The sequence below is a fragment of the Sus scrofa genome, chromosome 2 (assembly GCF_054392235.1).
Source record: "Sus scrofa isolate SSC_HxYL_T2T_F1_AM1 chromosome 2, Sscrofa_HxYL_maternal_Yorkshire_Landrace_v2.0, whole genome shotgun sequence".
NCBI classification, from domain to species: Eukaryota; Metazoa; Chordata; class Mammalia; order Artiodactyla; family Suidae; genus Sus; species Sus scrofa.
The window spans coordinates 119553903-119578062 of NC_139384.1; the positions used below are offsets into that span (position 1 = coordinate 119553903).

Here is a 24160-nt window from a genome sequence, read left to right on the forward strand (position 1 = left end):
TTTGAATTTGCACACGTTGTTCAGGCATCTTTTCTTTGGAGTTCCAAATCCTCCCAAACTGTTTAGCACTAGAGTATCTAAACTTGTTTCACAAACACAAGTAAACTCAACCAAAAAGCAAAGTAACATGTAACTCCTAGCAGCAAAGCCAGTGGATAAATGGCATTTTAAATCTTTTTTAACCCCACTGATGGAAATAACTTCAGCTCACTGCTATCTAAAGAAGTAATAAATATTTATAAGTTACTCTACAGAGGGTGTTCCAAACATCACACTGCTTCAAACAGAGTACCATTTCAGTCTAGAGTAAAATGGCCAGGATAAAAAGTAAGCAAAATAAACTAGGACACTTGTCCACTTTTTCTAAAATATGAGTACCATTTTCAGTTTTATTGCTGAGTGGGACTTCCATATTACTAAAAACAAAATTACCTCACAAGTTAAGTGGTTAGAAGAATGCTCTTAATCCACCAGGGATGAGACAAAATATTGGTCTGATATAGTTTCCATGAGCCAAGAAATGGAAAACCAGGATATTTTTTTCATTCTTTATGCTGTAGTTTGTTTCTTATCAGACTTTCAGTTAGAAAGAAAAATGTATTCTTTAGGAAAAAGTTTTTTTAAAGTTTTTTGCCTGCCCCACAGCATATGGAGGTCCCCAGTCAGGGATGAGATCCTATTCACAGGTATGACCTACACTGTTGCAACGATGGATCCTTTAACCCCTGTGCTGGGGTTGGGAATCGAACCTGTGTCCTGGTGCTCAGAGACACTGCTGATTCGTTGTGCCACAGTGAGAACTCCAGGAAAAGGGCTTTTTAAATGTTTTTTTCCTAACTGTAATGTACAATGTTGTGCCAATTCTGCTGTACAGCAAGGTGACTCAGTTACAAACACACACCCCTTGTTGTTTTTAAAACTTTTTTTTTTAAACTTAAGATTTGTTTTAAAATTCCACAGCCACCCTCGTTATTCTATAGAGCATCATTATAATGGGAATTGTGAAAAGGAGAAATATCTATTGTCCAATATATGGTGTTGTCTGCTTAGCAATAAGAGAAATGTAGTATTCTTGAAGGAATAAAGATAAGCTAAAAGTGCTACTTTGGGAGTTACCGTTGTGGCTCAGTGGTAACAAACCTGACTAGTATCCATGAGCACATGGGATTGATACCTGGCCTCACTCAGTAGGTTTAGGATCCAGTGATGCCATGAGCTATGATATAGTTTGCAGATGCAGTTTGGATCCCATGTTGCTGTGGCTGTGGTGTAGGCCGGCAGCTGCAGTTTAGATTCGATTCCTAGCCTGGGAACTTCCATATGCTGAAAGCACAAAATAAAACAAAACAAAAAGTGCTACTTCCACCTTTCAGTACAATTATATGTGGATATCCTTCAATGAAAATAAAATTTGTCTGCTATTTCAACTGACATGACGAAATGTTCATTTTATGGTTGAAAAAATTTTCCCAAATAGAAGAATTCAAGCTGCTGATTACCCATTCTTTTCCATGTCATCTTATTACTCAAACAACTTTCCTTTTGACAGTTTCTACTTTGGGCAAATAAGGGGAATTATTTGAAAATCTATTGTATGTAAGAATAAACTAAGTTCCCCCTTTCAGAAGCTGTTTTGAATCCTACCAGAGTGTCTGAGGAAGAAAAAGGACAAGGTGTAGTGTAGGGAAAGATAAATCATTTCTAGGACTAAGTTTATTTTCACAAGCAATTCCTTTCCATTTCTCTCCTGACTGATGATTCTTTACCAAGATGCAGGCTCTTGGCAACATTATTATTCCTGTCTCCTCAAAATACATCCTGTCTCTGTGCCTCTCTTCTGGTATCAAAGCTCCTAAGTATGTGGCTCTCTTATCGAGAAGCACTCTCTGCACTGAAGTCAAACTCTTTGGCCTTCCCTTTCCAACCCCTCTGCTAGTGCTTCTGTTTTGCTTCAAGACCCAGATTTTTACATTCGTAGACAGACACTCCTTATTTTTGCACTTTGGATTACTTTTTCCTAGTTATTTTCTTCTGCTAGAGAAAACTGGCCCCTTTAAGTGCAGCACACAAAACGCTTATCACCCACCACACCCAAATTATTCATGTGCGTGGGCACACAAACACATGTGCACACACACACTCACTCAGAACCTAACAACTGGTTGTTATTCCTAGTTATATTTGCATTGTGAAAATTCTATTCTAAATAATGGATTTGTTTTATAGATCAGTTTCATCTAGTATTTTTTTATATTTTTTTCCCATTATAGCTGGTTTAGTGTTCTGTCAAATTTTCTGCTGTACAGAAAAGGTGACCCAGTCGCACATACATTTATACATTGCTTTTTCTGACATTATCACGCTCCATCATAAGTTACTAGATATAGTTCCCAGTGCTATACAGCAGGATCTCATTGCTTATCCATTCCAAAGGCAATAGTTTGCATCTATTAACTCCAGATTCCCAGTCTATCCCACACCCTCCCCCTTGGCAATCACGAGTCTGTTCTCCAAGTCCATGATTTTCTTCTCTGTGGAAAAGTTCATTGGTGCTGTATAGATTGCAGAAATAAGTGATACCATACGGTATTTCTCTTTCTCTTTCTGACTTACTTCATTTAGTATGAGAGTCTCTAGTTCCATCCACGTTGCTGCAAATGGCATTATTTTGTTCTTTTTGATGGCTGAGTAGTATTCCATTGTGTATATATACATCTTCTTAATCCATTCATCTGTTGATGGACAATTAGCTTGTTTCCATGTCTTGGCTATTGTGAATAGTGCTGCAATGAAATGCGGGTGCATGTCTTTTTCAAGGAAAGTTGTCTGGATACCAAGAGTGGGGTTGCTGGGTCATATGGTAGTTCTATGTATAGTTTTCTGAGGTACCTCCATACCGTTTCCCACAGTGGTTGTATGAATTTACATTCCCACCAACAGTGCAGGAGGGTTCCCTTTTCTTCACACCCTCTCCAGCATTTGTTATTTGTGAATTTATTAATGATGGCCATTCTGACTTGTGTGAGGTGGTACCTCATAGTAGTTTTGGTTTGCATTTTTCTAATCATCAGTGATGTTGAACCTTTTTGCATGTGCTTGTTGGCCATCAGTATATCTTCTTTGGAGAAATGTCTATTCAGGTCTTTTGCCCATTTTTCCATTGGGTTATTGGCTTTTTTGCTGTTGAGTTGTATAAGGCTAGGGGTTTAATTGGAGCTGTGGCCACCGGCCTCCGCCAGAGCCACAGCAACTCGGGATCCGAACCGCATCTGCAACCTACACCACAGCTCACGGCAACACCAGATCCTTAACCCACTGAGCAAGGCCAGGGATCGAACCCACAGCCTCATGGTTCCTAGTTGGATTCGTTAACCACTGCACCACCACAGGAACTCCATGCTTGTATTTCTGATGCTTTGGGAGACTGACCTGAGATAACATTTGTAAGGTTGATGTCAGAGAATGTTTTGCCTATGTTCTCTTCCAGGAGTTTGATGATGTTTTGCCTTACATTTAAGTCTTTAAGCGATTTTGAGTTTATTTTTGTGCATGGTGTGAAGGTGTGTTCCAGTTTCATTGACTTACATGAAGCTGTCTAAGTTCCCAGCACGACTTGCTGAAAAGACTGTCTTTTTTCCCAGTTTATATTCTTGCTTCCTTTGTCGAGGATTAATTGACTGTAGGTATCTGAGTTTATTTCTGGGTTCTCTATTTTGTTCCATCGGTCTGTATATCTGTTTTGATTTTGCAATATTGCCTTGAAGTCTGAGAGAGTTATGACTCCTGGTTGGTTTTTGTTCTTCAGGATTGCTTTGGCAATTCTGGGTCTTTTTTGTTTCCATATAAATTTTTGGATTATTTGTTCTAGTTCTGTGAAAAATGTCATGGGTAATTTAATAGGGATTGCATTGAATCTGTAGATTGCTTTGGGTAGTATGGCCATTTTTACAATATTGATTTTTCCAATCCATGAACATGGAATATCTTTCCCTTTCTTTACATCTTCTTTGATTTCTTTGATTAATGTTTTATAGTTCTCAGCATATAAGTCTTTCACCTCCTTGGTCAGGTTTATTCCCGGGTATATGATTTTTTTTGGTGCAATTATAAAAGGTATTGTATTTTTATATTCTTTTTCTATTATTTCATTGTTAGTATACAGAAATGCAACTGATTTCTGAATGTTAATCTTATATCTTGCTACTTTGCTGAATTCATTGATGAGTTCAAGTAGTTTTTGGGTTGAGTCCTTAGGGTTTTCTATATATAGTATCATGTCATCTCCATACAGTGTTAATTTTACCTCTTCTCTTCCAATTTGGATGCCTTTTATTTCTTTTGTTTGTCTGATTGCTGTGGCTAGAACTTCCAATACTATGTTGAATAACAGTGGTGAGAGTAGGTACCCTTGTTTTATTCCAGATTTTAGTGGGAAGTCTTTCAGCTTTTCTCCATTGAGTATTATATTTGCTGTGGGTTTGTCATAAATGGCTTTTATTATGTTAAGGTATGTTCCTTCTATATCCATTTTGGTGAGATTTTATCATGAATGGGTGTTGGACTTTTGTCAAATACTTTTTATGCATCTATTGAGATGATCATGTGGTTTTTGACTTTTCTGTTGTTAATGTGGTGTGTGATGTTGATTGATTTCCCTATCTAGTATTTTTCTACATACATATTAGCTACACTGTTCTAGGACCAGATGTCTATGGTTATGTGAGATTAAATTAAATTTATTTGGCTTATTAATGTACTTAAACTTTCTCGTTCCTTCTCATGGTCTCACCCTCGGTTGCTCCATTCTTTTCTGTCTTTATCTGTTTCTAACCTTATCTTTGAAAAAGTTACTCAATTTTTTTTCCAACTAAATAAAATATGAGTGCTTCTAATTTTTCTAGTCCTTCCATAAATAGTAAACAAGTGAAAAATTAAAAATGCAAAGACTGGTAATATTAGGCAAGTAATAAAAATAGACATTATACTAGATATATAACTTTAAATCTAAAGATAAAAATTATTGAACTCTATATATTTGTGTATATATTAAGTCTGTGTGTATATATAAAAAACATACATATGGCTTCATGTGTCTGTATATATACAAATATATATGACCCCAAGCTGTAAGATTAGAAAGTTAAAAAATATTTAAACAAAAACTTTAAGCCTTCCAAATATGGCAACTTTTAAAAAGACTTTTGTATATTTTGTTTACACATCATTAATTCTAACAGGAGAAGATGACTGGATTTGGCTTTTTCCATTTTTTGGAAGCTACTTATTAAAACATATTAAAAAACCACACATAACACACAACAGAGAAAACAGATAAATATTTTAATGTATTATTACCTTCATTTTCATTAGAATACAGTCATGGCACTTGAACCTCTACCATTTCTTGGCTATTCCTTATATTTACATGTAACTATTCTTAGCAATTTAAGAATAATTATTAAAACAATAATTTACTTAGATATTGATTTTCCCTGAGTACAGGATTAAATATCCAAAACTAAATTTATAACAACATTTTGTTGAAAGTTTACATTTTACTTGACCAACCTAATATTGTGAAAACCTGTAATTTTCTGATGTAATCTTAGAGTCTGTAAGTATTAAAATTACATCTGGGATAAAATTGGACATTGAGTCATTATATTTCATACTAATCAAGGCACTTCATTTTCTGTATACGTATGTAGTTCAAATCTGATTATGTATCTAAATGTCCTATGTAAGATTTAATTTTGTCTAAAGTCCTGACATCAATAAGCCTTCATCAATTACTAAGAAAATCATTGTTCATTAGTAAAATAAAGTTTTGTCCACAAAAATTAACTTATTAAATGAATTTTAGTATCTAAAATTTTAATTAGCAGTATTTGGTAAAGTAAATTTATTCTTCATATCACCCTGTTTTAATTTATATTGCATATACTCTTTTTTTTTTTTTTTTTTTAAAGCTGCACACATGGCATATGAAAGTTCCCAGACCAGGAACTGAATCTGAGCTGCAGATGTGACCTATGTCATAGTTGTGTGTGACAATGCCAGATCCTTTAACTGGCTGTGCTGGCTGGGGATGGTCTCTCTTCAGAGACCCCAGCAGCTGTAGTCAGATTCTTAATCCACTGTACAAAAGGGGGAACTCCTATTTTGGATATACTTTCAGTAATACTTTCTACTTCCTATTAGAGGGAGAATCCTGTACTAGTTTCTACAGTAAACACTGTTTTGTTATTTTATTACAATTAATCATATCAGCAATTATAAGTAACTGTCACTGTGTAACTTTCACCAAGTAATTAATTGATTCATCTTTAATAGATAAATTAATTAAATTCACCTTTCAGGATTTCATTTTCCTTATCTATTAAAAAAAGGGCATTGAACTGCATATATTGTCCTTAAGGTCTCTTCCAGTTCTAACATATAATAGTAAAGAGCCAAAGTACATAAATTTATACATTTATAAATTAACTTTTAAACAATTTCAAAACAGCCTTGTCAAGAATGACAGTTCTATGTTGCAAAGTTTTGAACAATTACAATTTACTTTCTCTAAAATTTTACTGATTCATTTTTAAGATATAGTTATTATATAAATGCTTCACAGAATATGTTGAAATAAGGTCCAAACTAGGATTTGTATTTGAGTTTAATAGTTATTAGTAATGATTATATAATTTTCTGCAAATGAAGACACATGCCTTATTACAAAATGACATAAGCCATTGTTTTTATTAAATAAGTAAATCTCTCTGGGATTTTATTTAACACCTGACCTTTGTAAAGTATTTTTTCAAATATGTTTAATTTCAGTGAAAAAGCAGAGAATCCTGATTTATCTTAAGAACAACTTTGTACAGTTAACAAATAGATTATGTTAATTAATTTTATGTTTAAGAAGGGGGTACCAAACACAATGACATGCTCTTACTGAAGTTTTCCTTTCCTGAGGGTATGGTTATACTGATGACTAAGAAAAGTGTTAAAAAAGAAAATTCTTAATATTGATCAAAACAGATTAGTAGCAACACTGTAACGGAGCACTGATAGAACAGTGGAAAAAGGAGAAAAAGTGGATTACAATGAGAAGATGAGTAAAAATCAGCTACTGACAACCAAAAGGACCTTTATGATGTCAAAAATACCAAAAATCAAGCTCAAAATTCAGCAAAATATTTTATCTCATTCTCAAAAAAAAAAAAAAAAAAAAGAATTTTAGTGAATGGTCTAATGCCTGCATGAGGTGCTGGAGTTTAGATTTACGTTTTTTTTTTTTTTTTTGAACATATTTCTTTACAGTATGCTTTCTCGTATTAGAAATATGGTTTTGTGAGATAAAATTGTGGAGCACAACGAAAAAAAATGTTCAGAGAATGGTCAGATTTTACAAAATCTGAGGCAATGTTTTAATTTATAAAAATATAAATTTTGTAGTTAAGATAGATGGTACAGTTTAAAAACCCAATATGGTATCTGTGTTGTGACATTCTAAAGAGCACTAAACATTTATAATCTCACTTGAGGAATAAGTGGGATTAGAAATCAATTAGACATAGTCAAAGTTTAATTATCTGATTTAGAGATTGGGGTTCATTCCAATCCAGTGTTTGATTAATTGATGTGCAATAGCTCGGCTTGGTGGCACAAAGAATGCCTGTTGCTTCCCTTTGGTCAGAACATCCACAACCTAAAATACACCATAATAAAATGTATTAGGATTTCAAAACTGTCATACTTAAATACCCTTTTTTATATATATACAATTCAACTAAAATGGAATGACTTTTACAGTAAATAACAGTAGTGGAAAGCAACAATATCCACATTCATCATGCAAAATTTAATACAGTATTCTTAGTTGCTTCAATGAGTTAGTGATCAATATTTAAAATATTCCAGAAAGGCATTTTACCTGACAAAAACAAGGTCGTGAAAAAGCAAAGCATTTGCTACATACTTATTTTTAAAGTGAAAATTGACTTTTGAAAAAAGTTCTCTTTTATCATTTCTGTAAAATCCTAAAAAAAAATCTAATTTCTACTTTTTGAGGTTGAACATAAAATTGTGTGTAGACAAAGTCATAAAGGATTTTAAGTCTTCACCATTACAGTGTACCTATCTCTTTCCTATACAAAGACTTTGGGTTATGCAAAACACAGACAAGTAATTTATCTTTCATTATATTACTGAAGGATGAGTTTTAAAAAGTTCTGTGAGTGTAGCTTTGCTATACAATTCTGTCAGTCTTGTTAAGTACATTTAAAATGAACAAAAAATTTTCAAAACTTTTAAGCATTTTTACTGATTTTTTTTTTGAGCTACTTGTTTTAATGCTATAAATTACACTGTAATACCTGAATGATGAGGGGGGCCATAGCCGTTCATTCAACTTGCTGAAAACATGTATCCTTGCTACATGCCCAAACCAATACAGTCAGAGAACAATCAATAGAAGAAGGAAATTAAATTGAACTTTACCTGTTCTCTAGTGAACCAGCGGGCATCCTCTATTTCATTCTTGTCAACTTTAATTTCTGTAGACACTGCCACAGCTAAGCAACCAATCATTAAGGAGGAGGGCATTGGCCATGGTTGACAAGAGACATACTGAACATGGCCAACTTTGACTCCACTTTCCTCTTCTACTTCTCTCCGAACAGCATCTTCTATTGTCTCCCCTAATCAAATGGGGCAAAAGAACAAGGAGCTGATGAACACACCTTGGACATTTTGTGCTCTGAATGGTTCAAACATTTGGAAATCACTTTGGACAGAAATCCAATTCCAAGAATCAGAAAGCAGAAACCTGAAACTAGATTTGAATTCAAAAAACATTATTTTCTAAAGTATATGACCACATGCAGAATCAAAACACCAGGAAACTTTTCATTTCTTAAAGGTCTGAATTTGTCATTTTAAGAATTATAACATCTATAACTATCCAGCATGTACTTACTATTAGCTAAACACTGCATTTTATAGATTATACTATTTATGTATCTAACCTTTTTCTCATTAAAATTTTGAGATTTTTTTTATGTTGTCAAATAATTATTGCAGATAACTCTTTTCCAAAGAGTTAAAAACTGAGAGTTCCTGTTGTGATGCAGTGGAAACAAATCTGACCAGTATCCATGAGGATGCAGGTTTGATCCCTGGCCTCACTCAGTGGGTCGGGGATCCGATGTTGCTGTGAACTGTGGTGTAGGTCGCAGACGTGGCTTGGATCCCAAATACCATAAGATGAAGGAACATTTTTTTCTTTCTAATGGTAATTTTTCTCTAGATAACTGTTGACCCAACTAAGATAAAATAAGTGATACCTACAAATTTGCCTTATATTTCTGATTTGTTGAAATTGAGAATTAGAATAAAGGGAATAGTTTCTAAGATTATGTGGAATCTGATTTGTTGAAATTGAGAATTAGAATAAAGGGAATAGTTTCTAAGTTTATGTGGAAGTTTAAAAATATTTTGCTATTTATTTATTATTTATTTATTTATTTTTGTCTTTTTGCCTTTTCTAGGGCTACACCCACGGCATATGGAGGTTCCCAGGCTAGGGGTTTAATCGGAGCTGTGGCTGCCCGCCTACGCTAGAGCCACAGCAATGCCAGATCCGAGCCGCGTCTGCGACCTATACCACAGCTCAGGGCAACACCAGATCCTTAACCCACTGAGCAAGGCCAGGGATCGAACCCTCAACCTCAGTTAATCACTGAGCCACGACAGAAACTCCTATTTTGCTATTTAAATATAGCTTTCTATTTCAAATAGATTGGTAATTTCTTATATTAAAGTTAAAGTTATTCATTAAAAATACAGTGAAAAGACAACTCGTAGACTGGCATAAAATATGTTCAAGACTATAACTAAATAAAGACAAGCATATAATACATATTTTAAAAATCCTAAAATCTGTAAAAGAAAGATAAAAAACCAAAACAAAAACAGGCAAAGAACATAAACATGTAAATTTCAGAGAAAAAATAGTGGATGCCTAATACACATTTGAAAAAGATACTCCATCAACAGTGCAATAAAAATTAAAACTACAATGACATACCATTTCTTATCCATTAGAATGGCAAATAAAAATCCTGAAATTCCTAACTTGGTGAATATATGGAATAAAAGAACATTTCATGTACTTCCAGAGGGAGTGTAAGTTGGCAGGAACACTTCAGAGAACAATTAGGCTCTATGTGGAAAAGGGTAAGATGCTCAAATTCTATGAGTGAGCAGTCCTACTCTCAGATACATACCCTATTATTATTCTGATATTACTCTTTGTAAATGTGTACATGGAATAGTTTAAGAATATTCACTGCAGTGTTGTTTGTAATAGCAAGAGCTTTGAAATAAACTAAATGTCCAATACTAGAATGGATAAATGAATTGCAGAATATTCATAACTGGAAGGCTACACAGCAGTTAAAAAAAAAGACCTAGAACTACTAAAGGCAGCATAGTTATTAAGACTGTGGACTCAGAGCCAAACTGCCCAGGTTTGAATCTCTGCTCTATCATTTACTGGCTGTTTGATCTTGGGCAAGTTATTTAGCCCCTGTGCCTTAGCGCCCCCATCTATAAAACTGCTGAAATAGTACCTAATTTATAAGGTCGTATGAGGATTATATGATTTAATAAATGGAAAGCCTTAGGAACAGAGTATGGCACTACGTATGTTTAGCAGTAGTATTATCTATCAATGTAGGTTAGTATTAGAAGTTGAGATTAAACATGTGTTAAATGGATATATTCATTCATTTACTCCACAAATATTTATTTACTGAACTCCTATGACATATAAGGCATATGCTCTAAGGGTTTGGGATACAGCAATAAATAAAGTCGTTGCCGTTACAGAATTTACTTTTAGTTACCAGCAAATAATAAATAAAGAGGTAGGTATATAGATAAATACATATATACCATGTTAGGTGGTGATCAGTTGCCATAGGGAAAAACCAGGCTGAACAACAGGGACTGTGAATGCGGGGTATGGGGCTAACTAATGTACTTGGGGCTACCAGGGAAGCCCTCTTTGAAAAGGTGAAAACTGAATCTAGTACAAAAGGAAGTGAGGTATAAATCATGCATATATGAGGGTAAGAGCAATATATGAAAGCTACAGGAAAGAGCAAATAATGAATTTTTAAATCAGACAAAATTATTCTAATAAAAACAAAAATTATGCCATTTGAAATACACAAAAAGGAGTTCCCTCTGTGGCACAGTGGGTTAATGACCTGGCTTGTCTCTGTGAAGATGCTGGTTGGATCCCCAGCCTGGCACAGTGGGTTAAAGATCTGGCATTGCTGCAGTTCTGGATTCAATCCCTAGAACCTCCATATGCCGTGGGGGTGGACAAAAAAGAAAAAAAAATTTAAAAATATCCTAGTTTTGTAAAGTGATTTATCAAAGATTATTTCTCAAAATGTCACAGTTTTTACTTGGGAATTATAAGTTATTGAAAGGTACTATAAAATTATTAAGAAAAGGCTTACCAGGTTCAATAAATCCAGCAAGACAGGTAAACATGCCAGGGGGAAATCTTTTCTGCCTGCCTAAAAGACATTTGGTCCCATCTGGATGAATAACTTGCATGATTACTACTGGATCTGTTGAAAAATAAAGTCAGATGTATGAATGACAGGAGAAAATAATTAAGACTCATCATGAAGAGTCACTGCCTAGTAGGATAATAAAAACATGTACCTCCTATAAGAACAAGACTTTTACCTACTTAGAAGAGATGGCTTCTTTCTGCCTGAAGACAGAGTATTTCAGGGAAATTGAATACCATATGTATGGAAGCTAAAGAAAAATCATTTTTGTCTTCTCTCTCATCTTAATAGCAACATACAGCAACATTTCTTACGTATTTATGGTATGCTTGGCTTATTCTTAATTTTTAATTAGAAAAAAGATTGAGTAGGTAATAGAGTGGTATGGAGAAAATTCAAATTTTACCATGGTAAATGTAGTACATTTCCCTCTTCCTTCCATCCCAATCCTTAACAAAATGTTTTTAAAAGTTAGTATGGCTCCATGATAAGTTTAAGCCATTAAAAAAGTAAACGTTAATTTAAATCATAGTTCATCTCTCCCAAAGTCACTAATTTGTGAATTTGCCTTACTAGATCATGAATGAGAACCAGTAATCAAATGTAAAAGGCTCCTAAGCAGGGAAAACAGTTTACCCTTATCAGGTGTTGCTAAGTCTATCTTTTTTTCACACAGTTTTAAAGGGCTGGTTTATCAGATTTCCAAAGCCACAGCCAAATGAAAGCAGCAATTTTGCAGGAAAGAAAGGATTAGCAGATCCTAGCAGTAATGGGAAGCTAGCGCCAGGCTGTACTGCTTTGATGATGCCACATACAGGCACTGGACTATCAGGGCTTCTTTTTTCTCTTGACCAAGTGGACCCAGAGAGTAGGCTTTTAAAATCATGTATCTCTAGACATCAAATTCATACTGATTGACTCAGAGTTAAGAAGTGGATAGTTATGTACAATGTCCTTTTACTTAAAAGTGCTCAAAGGATGTAATACTGTAATACTTATAGTCAATGGTTAAATTAAACATGCTTTTAATAAAAAAGTAAACTCCTCAGCAGCTCAAAATCTTGTCTTTCCAGAATGTCTTATTCCCTAAGATTTTCATATAGTTTAGATTTCACTGTAAAAGAAAAGGCTTACCAACTCTTGGGTATGATGTATTGTGAATACCATGGTGGCTAGGACAGTCTTCTTTTAAGCATACTCTTTTATAGCCACCTTCTTCAATTTTAGTTGCGCTTCCACAGGTTGGGCAGAACTTGTATCGACTGTGCCAGGCAAGAACAGATCTTGCTTGAGCTACAACTCCTATAAGACAAGCAAAGAAAAAGTTTTAATTCTGTGACAAACTGTAAACAAATTAATATATAGGTAAAACATTCTTAAGTCATAATGAAGAAGTACACTGTATTTTCTGAATAGCTGTGCAGTCAAGGATTTTAGTATTCCTATTTTTATGACCTGTATTTTAAAGATTTAATTTTACAAGTGACAATTTGGACTAATAAAATACAACTCTCATATAAGATACATATACTAACATCCATATACACTGTATTAGCTTACACTTTTACTAGAGGTGATGTGTAAATTTTGGGTATACATGATTCCAGTGTATAGTGACTTTAAAGTAGTGACATTTATCAAAATAAACTATGAAGATAGTTCCTAACCTAGATTTGAACCATAAAGGAAATATTACTAGGAAACTCTAGGCCCACCTGTGCTTTCCTTGGTGACTATGACAAGACTGGTTCCTGTCACTATGGAACTTATCCTGTTTTTAACTAGAAACTACACAGAATATTAAAAAAAATTATTTACAACTTTCAAGATTAACTATATGACAAAAATGTCTAATAGAATCTTAGAATATTTACTTTGTCCATAGCCTTTACCCTGATACTTCAAAAAAGAATTAATATGGTGTTACCAAAAATATTACAATTGGGGCAATAAGAGTAGAAATGCTATATTTCAAATGCCTGCTCTTTCTTAAACCTGCTCAAACCTGCTCTCCCCTAAAATGCATTATTTGGTCTAAGGATTTTGAAATAAAAAAATAATCATAACCATCAATAACAATCTTTTAAACTGGGGGAATGGAACTAATACACCTTAAATAACAAATGTAACACTAAAATTCAATGAACGTGGCCAGATTAAATATTTGCCTGCTATGTTATACTGTAATATATAATTTACCTTATGGTATCTCCATTATTTCAGTATCATCACAATAAGAAAAGCTAACATTTACTGAGTACTCAGTATGTGCCAAATGCCATACAAAAATCTTTACATATATCATCTTATTTAATGTTTAGAGCAACCCTTTAACATAGGTATACTTTTAATTATCCTCATTTTTGGGAGGAGGAAACCGAGGCAGACAGAGGTTAAGTATCTGTGTAAGGTTACAGAGCAGTTGAGTAAAAGGGTCTGTTTCCTTACTAGTTAAAAAAAAAAAAGATCCTTTTGATCTTAAAATTAAATTTACAGGATTTCCCATTGTGGCTCAGTGGGTTAAGAACCCAACTAGTATCAATGAGAAGGTGATTTTAATCCCTGGCCTCGTGCAGGTTAAGGATCCGGCATTGCTGTGAGCTCTGGTGTAGACTGCAGATGCGGCTCAGATCTCATGTTGTGGCTGTGGTATATATAGGCCGGCAGCTGCAATTCTCATTTGACCCCTAGCGTGGGAACTTCCATATGCCACAGGAGCGGCCCTAAAAAGAAAAAAAGAAATTTAACTATACAGCTTCAAAGAGAAGAAAATATCTTCTTCTTCTAAAAAGTGTAATTTTTCCCCATAGATGTGGAGGATAAAACATACCATTCCAGATTTGGGGAAGAGTGTCTAAGCAGTCTCTGGGAGAGCCTACAACGTCACTTACGGGAAGGTGGACACAGGCCAGTGACCCCTCCCTCACTTCCCGTTAACTCTTCAGTCTACCACGCTACACCTTCTATTCCTTCTACTCCTCTGATACTTCTCTTCTCAAATTCATCAACATATTCATGTAATCAAACCAATATCCTTTAAAAAAAATCTTTGTCTTCTTCCTACTCAAATTCTCAGCAGCATTCAACAGATTTTACTACTACTTCCAAGAAATCCTTTCCTCTCTTGGTTTCCATGAGCCTACCTTCCTTTTTTCTTATGTTATAGCCACATTGTCAGTATCATCTTTTATGGTTCCTCTCCTTCTATCTGACCTCTAAATTTAGGGGGATTCAGATACAATTCTGAGGTTCTCTTTCGTGCCTGCTCTCAACTCTCTATGTAATCTCACTAGTTACCCAGGATTTAAATATTGCCTTTGTGTTGATGACTCCCATATGGGTAATGTTTCGGTTCTTCTCCTCTTTCTTCAGAATCTGTTATCCTTTTCTGAAACTTAACATGCCCCAAACTAAGATCTTGATTTACATACTTCAAGTCTGTCCTGCTACCCTTGCTCTACCCATCACAATACATTATTTAATCAAGAAATGGTATAATTATCTACCAAATCACCAAAGTCTCAAACCTAGCAGCCATTTTTGACCTTTTCCTTCATTATTATATACCCACACTTATCCCATTAGCAAGCACTGCTGATTTTCTCTCCAGAATGTATCTTGAATGTACCTCTTTTCCTCCATCTCTCCTGTTATCACCCAACAACTCAGGCTATAGTCAAGGTTACTATCATCTCTCTCTTACTAATAGGAGTCTAAACCTAATGATTAAGCCCTATCAGTTCTACCTTCAGAACATCTCAAACTCTCCCTTTCTCCCTACCTGACTAATCCAAGCTACTGTACTCTCTTATTTAGGCTGTTGAAATCTCTAATCTCCTCTTAACAAGACTCCTGACTTCCACACTTAATTACCTACAATTCATGATCTACAAAGAAGCCAAAATGAGTTTTGTTTTTTTAAATGTAGGCCAAGTTATAACATTTAAATGGAATTTATAATAAACCCCCTCATTTCTTACCATGGTATATAAGACCCTACATGAACTGGCATAACCAGAAGCACACAACAAAGCGAAACAGTCAAGGTCTTTGCATTATGCTCAATGTATAGGAGGTGGTCAATAATCATTCACCGAAAAAATCAAATGACACCAGTATGCACTAGGGTTAATTCTGGGGAAACTAATCCTAACTGATTGAAACTGCTATAACTGCCCAGAAATGTAGTCCCCTAAGGTAAAACCTTTAGAAGTTTCTAGAAAAAGTGTGTCTCTTAGAAATTGTGGACACATGCACTTCTAATCCAGTTCCAAAAGCCAGTTTGTTACCAGTACAGGTAAACAGTGTTCTTCTTACCAGCTTCTTTTTCTTTTAATTGCAGAAGAGCTGGCATTGGAGGATGAAGAAAATAACAATTTTCATGTCTTTGCTTAAATTCTTCAGCAGCAACAGGATCTATACCTAAAGCAAACCAGGCAACCAACCCATCTTCTTCTTCTCTTGAGATTTCCCCAGCATAATTAAATAACTCTTTTCTCATTTCGAGTTCTACTCCAAGGAAAATCAAGGTGATCTTCTCAGGCTGAGCCAAATAATCCTTTATATCCGTGTAGTTGAGCTGACAAAGCCTGACTTCTGGCTGTTGGAAACTTTCTTTATTGCCACCTAGAGTAACCAAGGGATTTAAATCTGAGAAAAGGATATAAACTGTGGCTGGATGGCTTTCTTTTGCTAATAACCAGTTAGAATTATTTCTTTTTTCACTTTTCCGGTCTAGTAGTGTCCTGCTAAAATAATTTTCACATTCTTCCACTTCACTGGTTAGGAACCAAGGCTTCTTCCCACCTTTAGCATTAGCTAGTAAGTTAGCTATATGCTTATAACCCCAAAATTTAGCAATATCCAGTGCAGTCTGTCTTGATTTATTTACAATCGATCTGTCACACCTATGGATGGAAGCAAAAAATAAAATAGGAGAGAAATATTTTCTTTAGTATTTATTATAATAAGATATTTTAAGATGTACATGATAGCCCCTCTAATAATTACATGTATTTTTTCATTTAGCACATAACATACTCATGGAAAGTTTAAAAGAAATAATCATAAATGATTAAAAGTTAGAGATAGTGGGTATTTAAAATTTCTGGAAGGTTATAAAATAAAAAGTGTAAGTTTTATGTGCTATAAGGAGATAATACATTTTTACAAGGAGTTTTTAGTGGTCATAATGGGTAGATTTACTTTTTTGGAGAAAAAATTAGATTAACTCATAAGTTTCTTTGCTATTAAATATGAAGAACTAATTCCCCAATAAAAATTAAGTTTTTAATTAGAAATTATGCTGTTACTATATAATAAGACTATTCAATGAGGTATTTACAAGCCCAATGTTAAAATTATGACTATAAGAAAAATTTAAAAGAAAATATGTATCCAGAAATTAAACCAGTAGCCTAAAATGTTTACCCTTTCTCGAGTAGAAATTGGACAGCATCTGGGTGCCCATTCCTTGCAGCATACATTAAAGCAGTCCATCCATTTTCAGAAGTTTCATTGAGAAGAGATGGAGAATGACTGAGTATTAATGTTAATCTGGCAATATCCCCTTCTGCTGCTGAATGGTGAAATTGGGAAATTATTTCTTGGTTTGGACTCCTTTTTACAAAAGACATTTCTTCCTTAAAAACAGGAAAAAAACTCATTTGAAATTGTTTTTTATTTTTTTCTCAAAGATTCAACATTACTACAATGCTAATATAATTAAAACATTAGTTATGGTTTCTCAAACAATGTACTTCTTTTTTTCTGGCTGCACCCTCCATATATAGAAGCTCCTAGGCCAGGAATCAAACCTGTTTCACAGCTGTAATCAGAGCCACAGCAGTGACAATGCTGGATCCTTAACCCTCAGAGCCATGAGGGAATTCCTAAAACAATATACTCCTTAAAAAAGTTTTAAAAGTTAATTAGTAGTCAGCTCTCATCATAGCATACATTTCAAATTGTTATCTGTTGAGAATTTTAAATATAACTCAACACGTGGGAGTGTATTAAATAATGTATAAAGAACTTTGGTAATACAGTCGAAGGGTGCAAAATCATTGAAAAGGAGTCAGGTAACAGATACTACAAAGACAAAGGGGTATTTGAGATAGATCATAGGGACTTCAGTGTGGATCAGGGCTTGAGGGGAGTTAAAGTAGACGGAAATAAAGGCAGATGTTTTTAACAGACGACGAGTAGTCTTCTCTTAGATTCTTTGGTATCAGAAACAGGTCTGTCCTCTAAGGGAAATTATCATCCTATAGCTAATTATTCAAAAGCTGAGTTTCACATGAAAACAATTTATTGTTTTACCTTGCACAACTAATTCTGCAATACATCAGGGATTGATTTTTGATTCTGGTGTGAGGTAGGGGTCAGGATACTTTTTTTTTATCCCAATAGGTAATCCATTTGACTAAGCATCATTGTTGAAATTACCATTTCTGTCCCATTGCCTTGCATTATTATTCTTGTCATAAATTAGATTAACGTACATTTTGGTTCTATTTTTGGACATTCTTCTGTGAGACTCTTTGTCTATCCTTGAATTGCAGAAGCTTTTTAAATCATTACCTTTGTCTGCTTTGCCACTGTTGCTTTAGTAAGGAGAAGTATACAAAATAATTACTCTACGTTTTTTAATTAATGTTGCCCAATCGTGTATTAAATTTGTAGGGCATAAAGTGAGGTGCTTTTTTTTTTTTTTTTGAGGAAATGGTTCATATTTCAGTTGTCTATAAACTTCTCAAAGTACTTTTTTAAGGTATGATTTTTTTTCCCATGAAAAGCTATTAAGAAAAGATTTGGGAATTCTAACTAGGCTTCTACTATTCTGAGCCCAAGATACTGAGGCTAAAAAAAAGAAAGGTTATAATCCATAATTTTTGACAGCAGTTGTCTCTAGGGTTCTGACACTGCAATATGGTTGATCAATTTTGTAGTAGGAGTAGCATGACAAAAGTTAAAGAAAAAAAATGGGCTAGAGATTAACTTTCTTATTTTGTGTCTTTTCACCTTTCCTGTTTATATCTTTCTGCTACCTATAGATAAGTCAGAACTACTTACAGGAATGGAAACAAAATATTGAAAACCTATACACAAATTAATTTGGAGTAAAGAAAACAATTTTTTATTTCTTTTAATTTACTTTAGAATTTACCTCACTGTTCATATTAAGATTTCTAAATGCTTTAAAAATATTATGAACAATAAAAGCTACAACTTTTCAGGACTTTATTTTGCACTGCTGTATACTGACTCATGTATGATTTCTTTTTGAAGATGCCTCGTCCTTCAACTGTGGAAATGAAATCATATTATATAGGTTCTTCAGTTAGGTTCACTTTAAGAAATATTTAAGTCATGGTCACTTCCTCACCTTTTCCACAGGACACTCACTCCAGGGTGAGGGAAAACTGGCCTCTAAAAACATTATATTATTCACTAAAGTACCCCATTGCAATGCTTATACATACAGTATTTGCAGGAGAAAAAGAAGTGGAAAACATAACACTTCCTCAGCAGAAAAGCCATTGAGAAATAGAACCTTTACTCATTCCAGAAGAGCACACAACAGTCTAAAGTCCAGCTCTACTTCTTGATTTACTTTTTTCATTTCTCATTGGTTCTCCTGAAGGTAAGGAATTGAAGGCAGGATGAGTAATTCAGTGAGCTAAATGCTGCCCTTGCTTTCTGATAAGAACATGGATTATTCTGAGAAGTCATTTTAAAGAATCTTAGGTTTTAAAGGTCTTAGATTTTAACCAAATCAACATCCATATTTACCAATGCATAACCTGGGCTCATGATGGAGTTATGGCTCAAGAGACGGAGCAGTCCTCAAATACTGCTTTGTCCTGACATAACCTACTATTAGTCCTTGGGCATTCAAGAGGCCGTCTAATGGACCAAGTGTGACCAAGCACCACCCATGCATGGTCTCTCCAATCTCTCCTAGACATTCGAATGCCTTGAGAGTTTATCTTCTTGCCACTACTGTGAAATTACATTTTTTTAAAAAATAAAATGAAACCACAAAGAAGCAGCACTTTGTTGCTCCCAGTACGTGGAAGTTCCTGGGTCAGGGATCGAACCCGCGCCACAACAGCAACATAAGCCACTGCAGTGACAACCCGCCACAAGAGAACTCCAGGAGAAGCCCTTCTTTTTTCCCACCTCAAAGACTGCGCAGGATCGGCTGCGTCTCCAGCCGCCTCCTGTGAGCCTGGGCTGCAAAGTCCGTGGCGCCTGCACCCGCACCCCAGCGCGCGGCTGCGCCACACCATCCAGCAGAGCCGGCCAGACAGCGCGGAGATCCAAGCGCACCGGGGAACTGGTTACCGGCTCCGGAAGGGGCACTGGAAGTGGCTAACTCGCCGAAGCTGTTACTAACCCAAATGCGACCAGGGTAGAAAAAAACTTGATGTAGTCGAAAGACCGGGAAAATACACACTCACTCTCCCTGGCGCCGGATGGAGCTTCTGGAACTTCCGGCGACCCCTCCCTCCGCCACCGGTGTCCCCGCACGACTTTATGGGAGATGTAGTTTGCAGGTCGCAGACTCCAAGATTCCAGAAGGCGCGAGGCTCCGGGGTGGTGGCGGTGGGGAACCCTGGGGCTGGAGCTCCCAGTTGGGAGGACCCGCTTCCTGGCGGTGAGTGAAGGGCTGTTTTGATTTGGTTTTTATCAGAATGAGACCGAGGTGTGTAGAGCGGTGAAAAACTATAGGTCTGTGGAAACGGTTTCAAATTCTCCAAAATTTCACACCCACCAGGCTAATCGTGGATATAGGTCAACGCGTTGGAGTATTCAAAGCATTCTTCAGTGTTAAGTAAGTAGAGAATATCGGCCGGACCAAGTCATTCCAGTATATGACCTTAAACAAGTTGTTGGTCTCTGAACCTCAGTCTCCTCATCTGAGAAATGATAACATGTGCGGATGCCTACCTCTTTCAGGAGTCCTTTAAAAGGTATTTATCAATTGCCCACACTTCCTTGGGTTGTTACGAACTTTGAATAGGATAATGTATGCAAAGCCCTTAGAACAATGCGAAATCGACAGCTAGTACACACAACGCAATTATTATTATTGCTGTTTTTTATTATTTAATTTTCCGCGCTTTTATGCCCCCACACCTATAGAGTCCCTAGTTAGAAAGTTCGGTGTTGGTGGTCTTCTACCCGTCAGACCAGGGATTTTTTTATTTACTAAACTGCACCCTTGTCATTCAGTGACAGTTAAGGAGTTTAAAGGTTGGCCACTGCTTCTTGGCCTCATTTTAAGCGTCGGAAATAAATTTCGTATTTTCGAAGTGACATTATGTACCTGCCGACATTGTACTTTCATAAGTATTTTTTCCAACTTTGTTCTGTGCTTCTTTCCGTGAGTAGTTGTCTTCATTCTTTAATGATTTCGGCGATGAGAAGGAGGTCAGAAACACTAAGTATGGTTAACTTGGAATACCCAATCTTTGTATTCAAACGTATCTTAAAATATATTAATGAACTCACCTGTATTAATCAACTAGTGTAGACTAGACAGTGGTTAATATATAGTCTTCCTCCTAGTCTTTCGGAGGTTTTTGAAGAAAGCTCCAGGCAGGCACAATACTATTTTATCGATATATATTTAAGAATAAGCTTTCTGGAATTATGAATATCAAATATAAAAGGGATTTTAAAACGAACATAACTGCAACATGATTAATACACCTAATATTTTAACAATACTGTAATATCATAAAGGGCATTCAATATCAAATTTAATTGTCTTAAGCTTTATTCTGATTTACAGTTGATTTGCTCAAATCAAGACCTAAACACTGTTTCTACATTACATTTGATTTTTTTCAGTCTGTAGGTTCCCCTTTAATTTTTTCATTGCAGTTTGTTAAAAAATAGTGATTCTGTAGAATTTTGCAAGTTTTTGGATACCTATTGGATACCTATAATCTATGATGTCCTTTCCTCTTTTTTTTTTTTTTGTGACTAGTAGTTAAATATTCAGGATTATTCAAATTAAGAATTTTTTGTTTTTTCCCTGAAAAGACTTCATAGCTATTACTGTTTACTTCCTATTGTATGACCTGAAGAGCAATACACTATCTGGTTATCTTTCTGTCATTTATGATTAGTTACTGGGTTCAGATGTTGTCAACTTGATCAAATTTATTATAACAAATTTTCCTTCTCATCTAATAGTTTTAGTAGCCATTGGTGATTACAACCTATGTCCAGTATTTCACTAGGAGTTGCAAAATGGTACTATTCTTATTTGATCATTCATTCTTCATTTACTAACAAAAATTCTTTTATAATAAAACAATACCTCATTTATTTCTACAGTTTTTATAGGAAGAGTAGGATAAATGTGTGTTTTTCCCCCTTTTTTCCCTAGTTTTCAGAATGAGTTAGTTTCTTCATATCTTTCATATATATTAATGGATTCATGGGTGTTAACATTTTAATATATTTATATAATATTCATTTTAATGCTCAAATTTTTTCTTTGGCCAGTGGGAACTCTCTAAAATGGGCTCCTGACTTCTATTGATGAGGCCACTATAACATTTGATAATTTACTTCCTTTATGGCGTAACAAAATATTTTAGACTCATGTTGTAAATATTCTGCACAGACTTGGGATCAGCCCTTTCTCCAAGGAGCAGTGGTTCCTTTTAATAGGAAATGGTATTTAGATACCATAGCCTTTGTACTTTGGGTGCTCATTGCTAATGGGGTGCTTACTATTTTTCTGCATATTTTACTTTTTTTTTTTTTTGCTTTTTTATGGCTGCTCCTGCAGCATATGGAAGTTCCCAGACTAGGGGTTGAATCAGAGCTACAGCTGCTGACCTAAGCCACAGCCACAGCAACATGGGATCCAGGTCACATCTGTGCCCTATACCACAGCTCGCTGCAACGCAGGATCCTTGACCCACTTAGCAAGGCCAGGGACCCAACCTGCATCCTCATGGATACTTGTCATATTCATTTCCACTGAGCTGCAATGGGAACTCCTGAATGTAAACCTTTTTTTAGGGAATTTGAATATATACAGATCCTATCCAATAGGGATTCATAGTCCAAGGACAGTAATGGTGCCAACAAAGATATTAATGCCATAATATTTTCATTTTATTGTTTCTCCATGCAGAAACTTAGAGGTTACTCAAAACTTAAGAGAAAAAGAATTCTTTAGCCTAACATTAGATACCATCCCTAATATAGACCCAATATATATATATATATTTGCCATATTTTCCCAAGAATATTCTGTGTAAAATATCTCTCTAATCCTTTGAAACTGGCTTATAACTGACATAGGATACCTCTTATTCTTTCTTACCTCAGTACTTTTGCTCATGCCACTTTTCCTAACTTAAATGTTATTCCTTAACCCAATCCAACCCGTTTCTGAAATCCTAGCTCAAGTCCCTCTTCTTGTGATTCTTCTAGGACATTTCTGACCATATGATTATTTTTTTACCACCAGCATTCATTGTTCTTGCCACTTAAGTGTATGCTTGCCCTTCTTCCAATTTTGAGCAGCTGTATTTCTTTGCCTGAGGGCTATTTCTGGCCACCAGAGCCCTCCTTGTCATCCTGCTCCACAAATCAGCAATGCCAGATAAGTAGTACTGCCTGGGAGCAACCCTTTCAGCTAATGACTGATGTAGTGAATGTATAAATACCTCAGCCTTTCTCACTCTTTGAATACACTGACTACACTATCTAGACTGGCTGCCAGATTCCTCCAGTGGAATTTGGTTCTTTTTACCCACAGTTTACACTTAATTAATAACCTGCCCTTTTTTGCCTGCCTTTCCTTCCCTGTCTCATTTCCTCCCTCACCTATCATTGTTTCCTCCTAGATAACCAATTGCATGTGAATCCTTGCACAGGGTTTGCTTCTGGACAAAGCTAAACTATGGCAAGGATTTTCTTCCCCCTTTCAATTCATAACTTATATTGTATGGTATATAGCTTCCTTTGTATAACTTGAGAAAAATCATTAACCATCATTAAATAAATCACCATTGTCACTCATTTTAGAACATGCTGTTTTTTTGTTGTGTATGTTAGAATCATTGTTATTGCAGTTCAGTGCCTGAAATTTTGATTGGCATGTAGATGTGGCTTGTATCCTGTGTTGCTGTGGCTCAGATTCAACCCCTAGCATGGGAACTTCCATAAGCCCCAAAAAGCAGAAAAAAAAGAAAGAAGAAACTTGGAAACATGGGTGTGGCTTGTTAAGATGCCTAATTCACTAGGATATAGGACTGGCATTAACAGTAGGGAGGGAGCTACTGTGTGTGGAGAGCTGCCAGATTTGCAGTGGACTTCGTATAAGCAAGCAATAAATTTTTTTTTGGTGTGAGCCCCTGAGATTTCGAAGTTAAATAGCTACCTTACCATAACAAATCTGTTCTGAATAATACAGAAAACAGTGATGAGGTGACTTCTGAACTGGGTTTTAAAGGGCCAGGAACAATGGAAGGACAGAATATGTTTGTCAGGGCTTCTTCCTTTCCTCCTTTTCTGGGAAGAACTTAGACCCTTAAAAG

At 35.4% G+C, this 24160-nt stretch overlaps 2 protein-coding genes across 9 annotated transcripts in view; one reads left to right on the forward strand and one right to left on the reverse strand.

The window, feature by feature from the left end:
• Positions 1-24160, forward strand: part of MACIR (macrophage immunometabolism regulator) — a 790687-nt gene that overhangs the window by 305641 nt on the left and 460886 nt on the right. The gene's annotated exons all lie outside the window — the stretch shown is intronic.
• NUDT12 (nudix hydrolase 12) lies at positions 5324-20076 on the reverse strand. Of its 5 annotated transcripts, none has more exons than XM_021084593.2 (7): positions 19987-20076; positions 17016-17223; positions 15903-16492; positions 12720-12887; positions 11526-11639; positions 8494-8693; positions 5324-7702 (listed from the first exon to the last, which is right to left on the reverse strand). In XM_021084593.2, the coding sequence occupies exons 2-7, from the start codon at positions 17219-17221 to the stop codon at positions 7592-7594; spliced, it is 1389 nt and encodes a 462-aa protein (XP_020940252.1). In that variant the 5' UTR covers positions 17222-17223; positions 19987-20076; the 3' UTR covers positions 5324-7591. The 5 variants fall into 5 exon arrangements, with proteins under 5 accessions (XP_020940252.1, XP_020940250.1, XP_084870323.1 ...); XM_021084591.2 differs by having other exon boundaries at positions 17016-17227; XM_085014197.1 differs by having other exon boundaries at positions 17016-17163; positions 19770-20076.

Excerpts from the sequence above, each read along its gene's own strand:
- NUDT12 (XM_021084593.2), bottom strand. The coding sequence starts at position 17,221 with ATGTCTTTTGTAAAAAGGAGTCCAAACCAAGAAATAATTTCCCAATTT. Across the intron at positions 16,493-17,015 it reads CAATTTCTACTCGAGAAAGG|GTGTGACAGATCGATTGTAA; the intron begins GTAAACATTTTA and ends TTCCATCCATAG. Across the intron at positions 7,703-8,493 it reads GCTGGTTCACTAGAGAACAG|GTTGTGGATGTTCTGACCAA; the intron begins GTAAAGTTCAAT and ends GGTGTATTTTAG.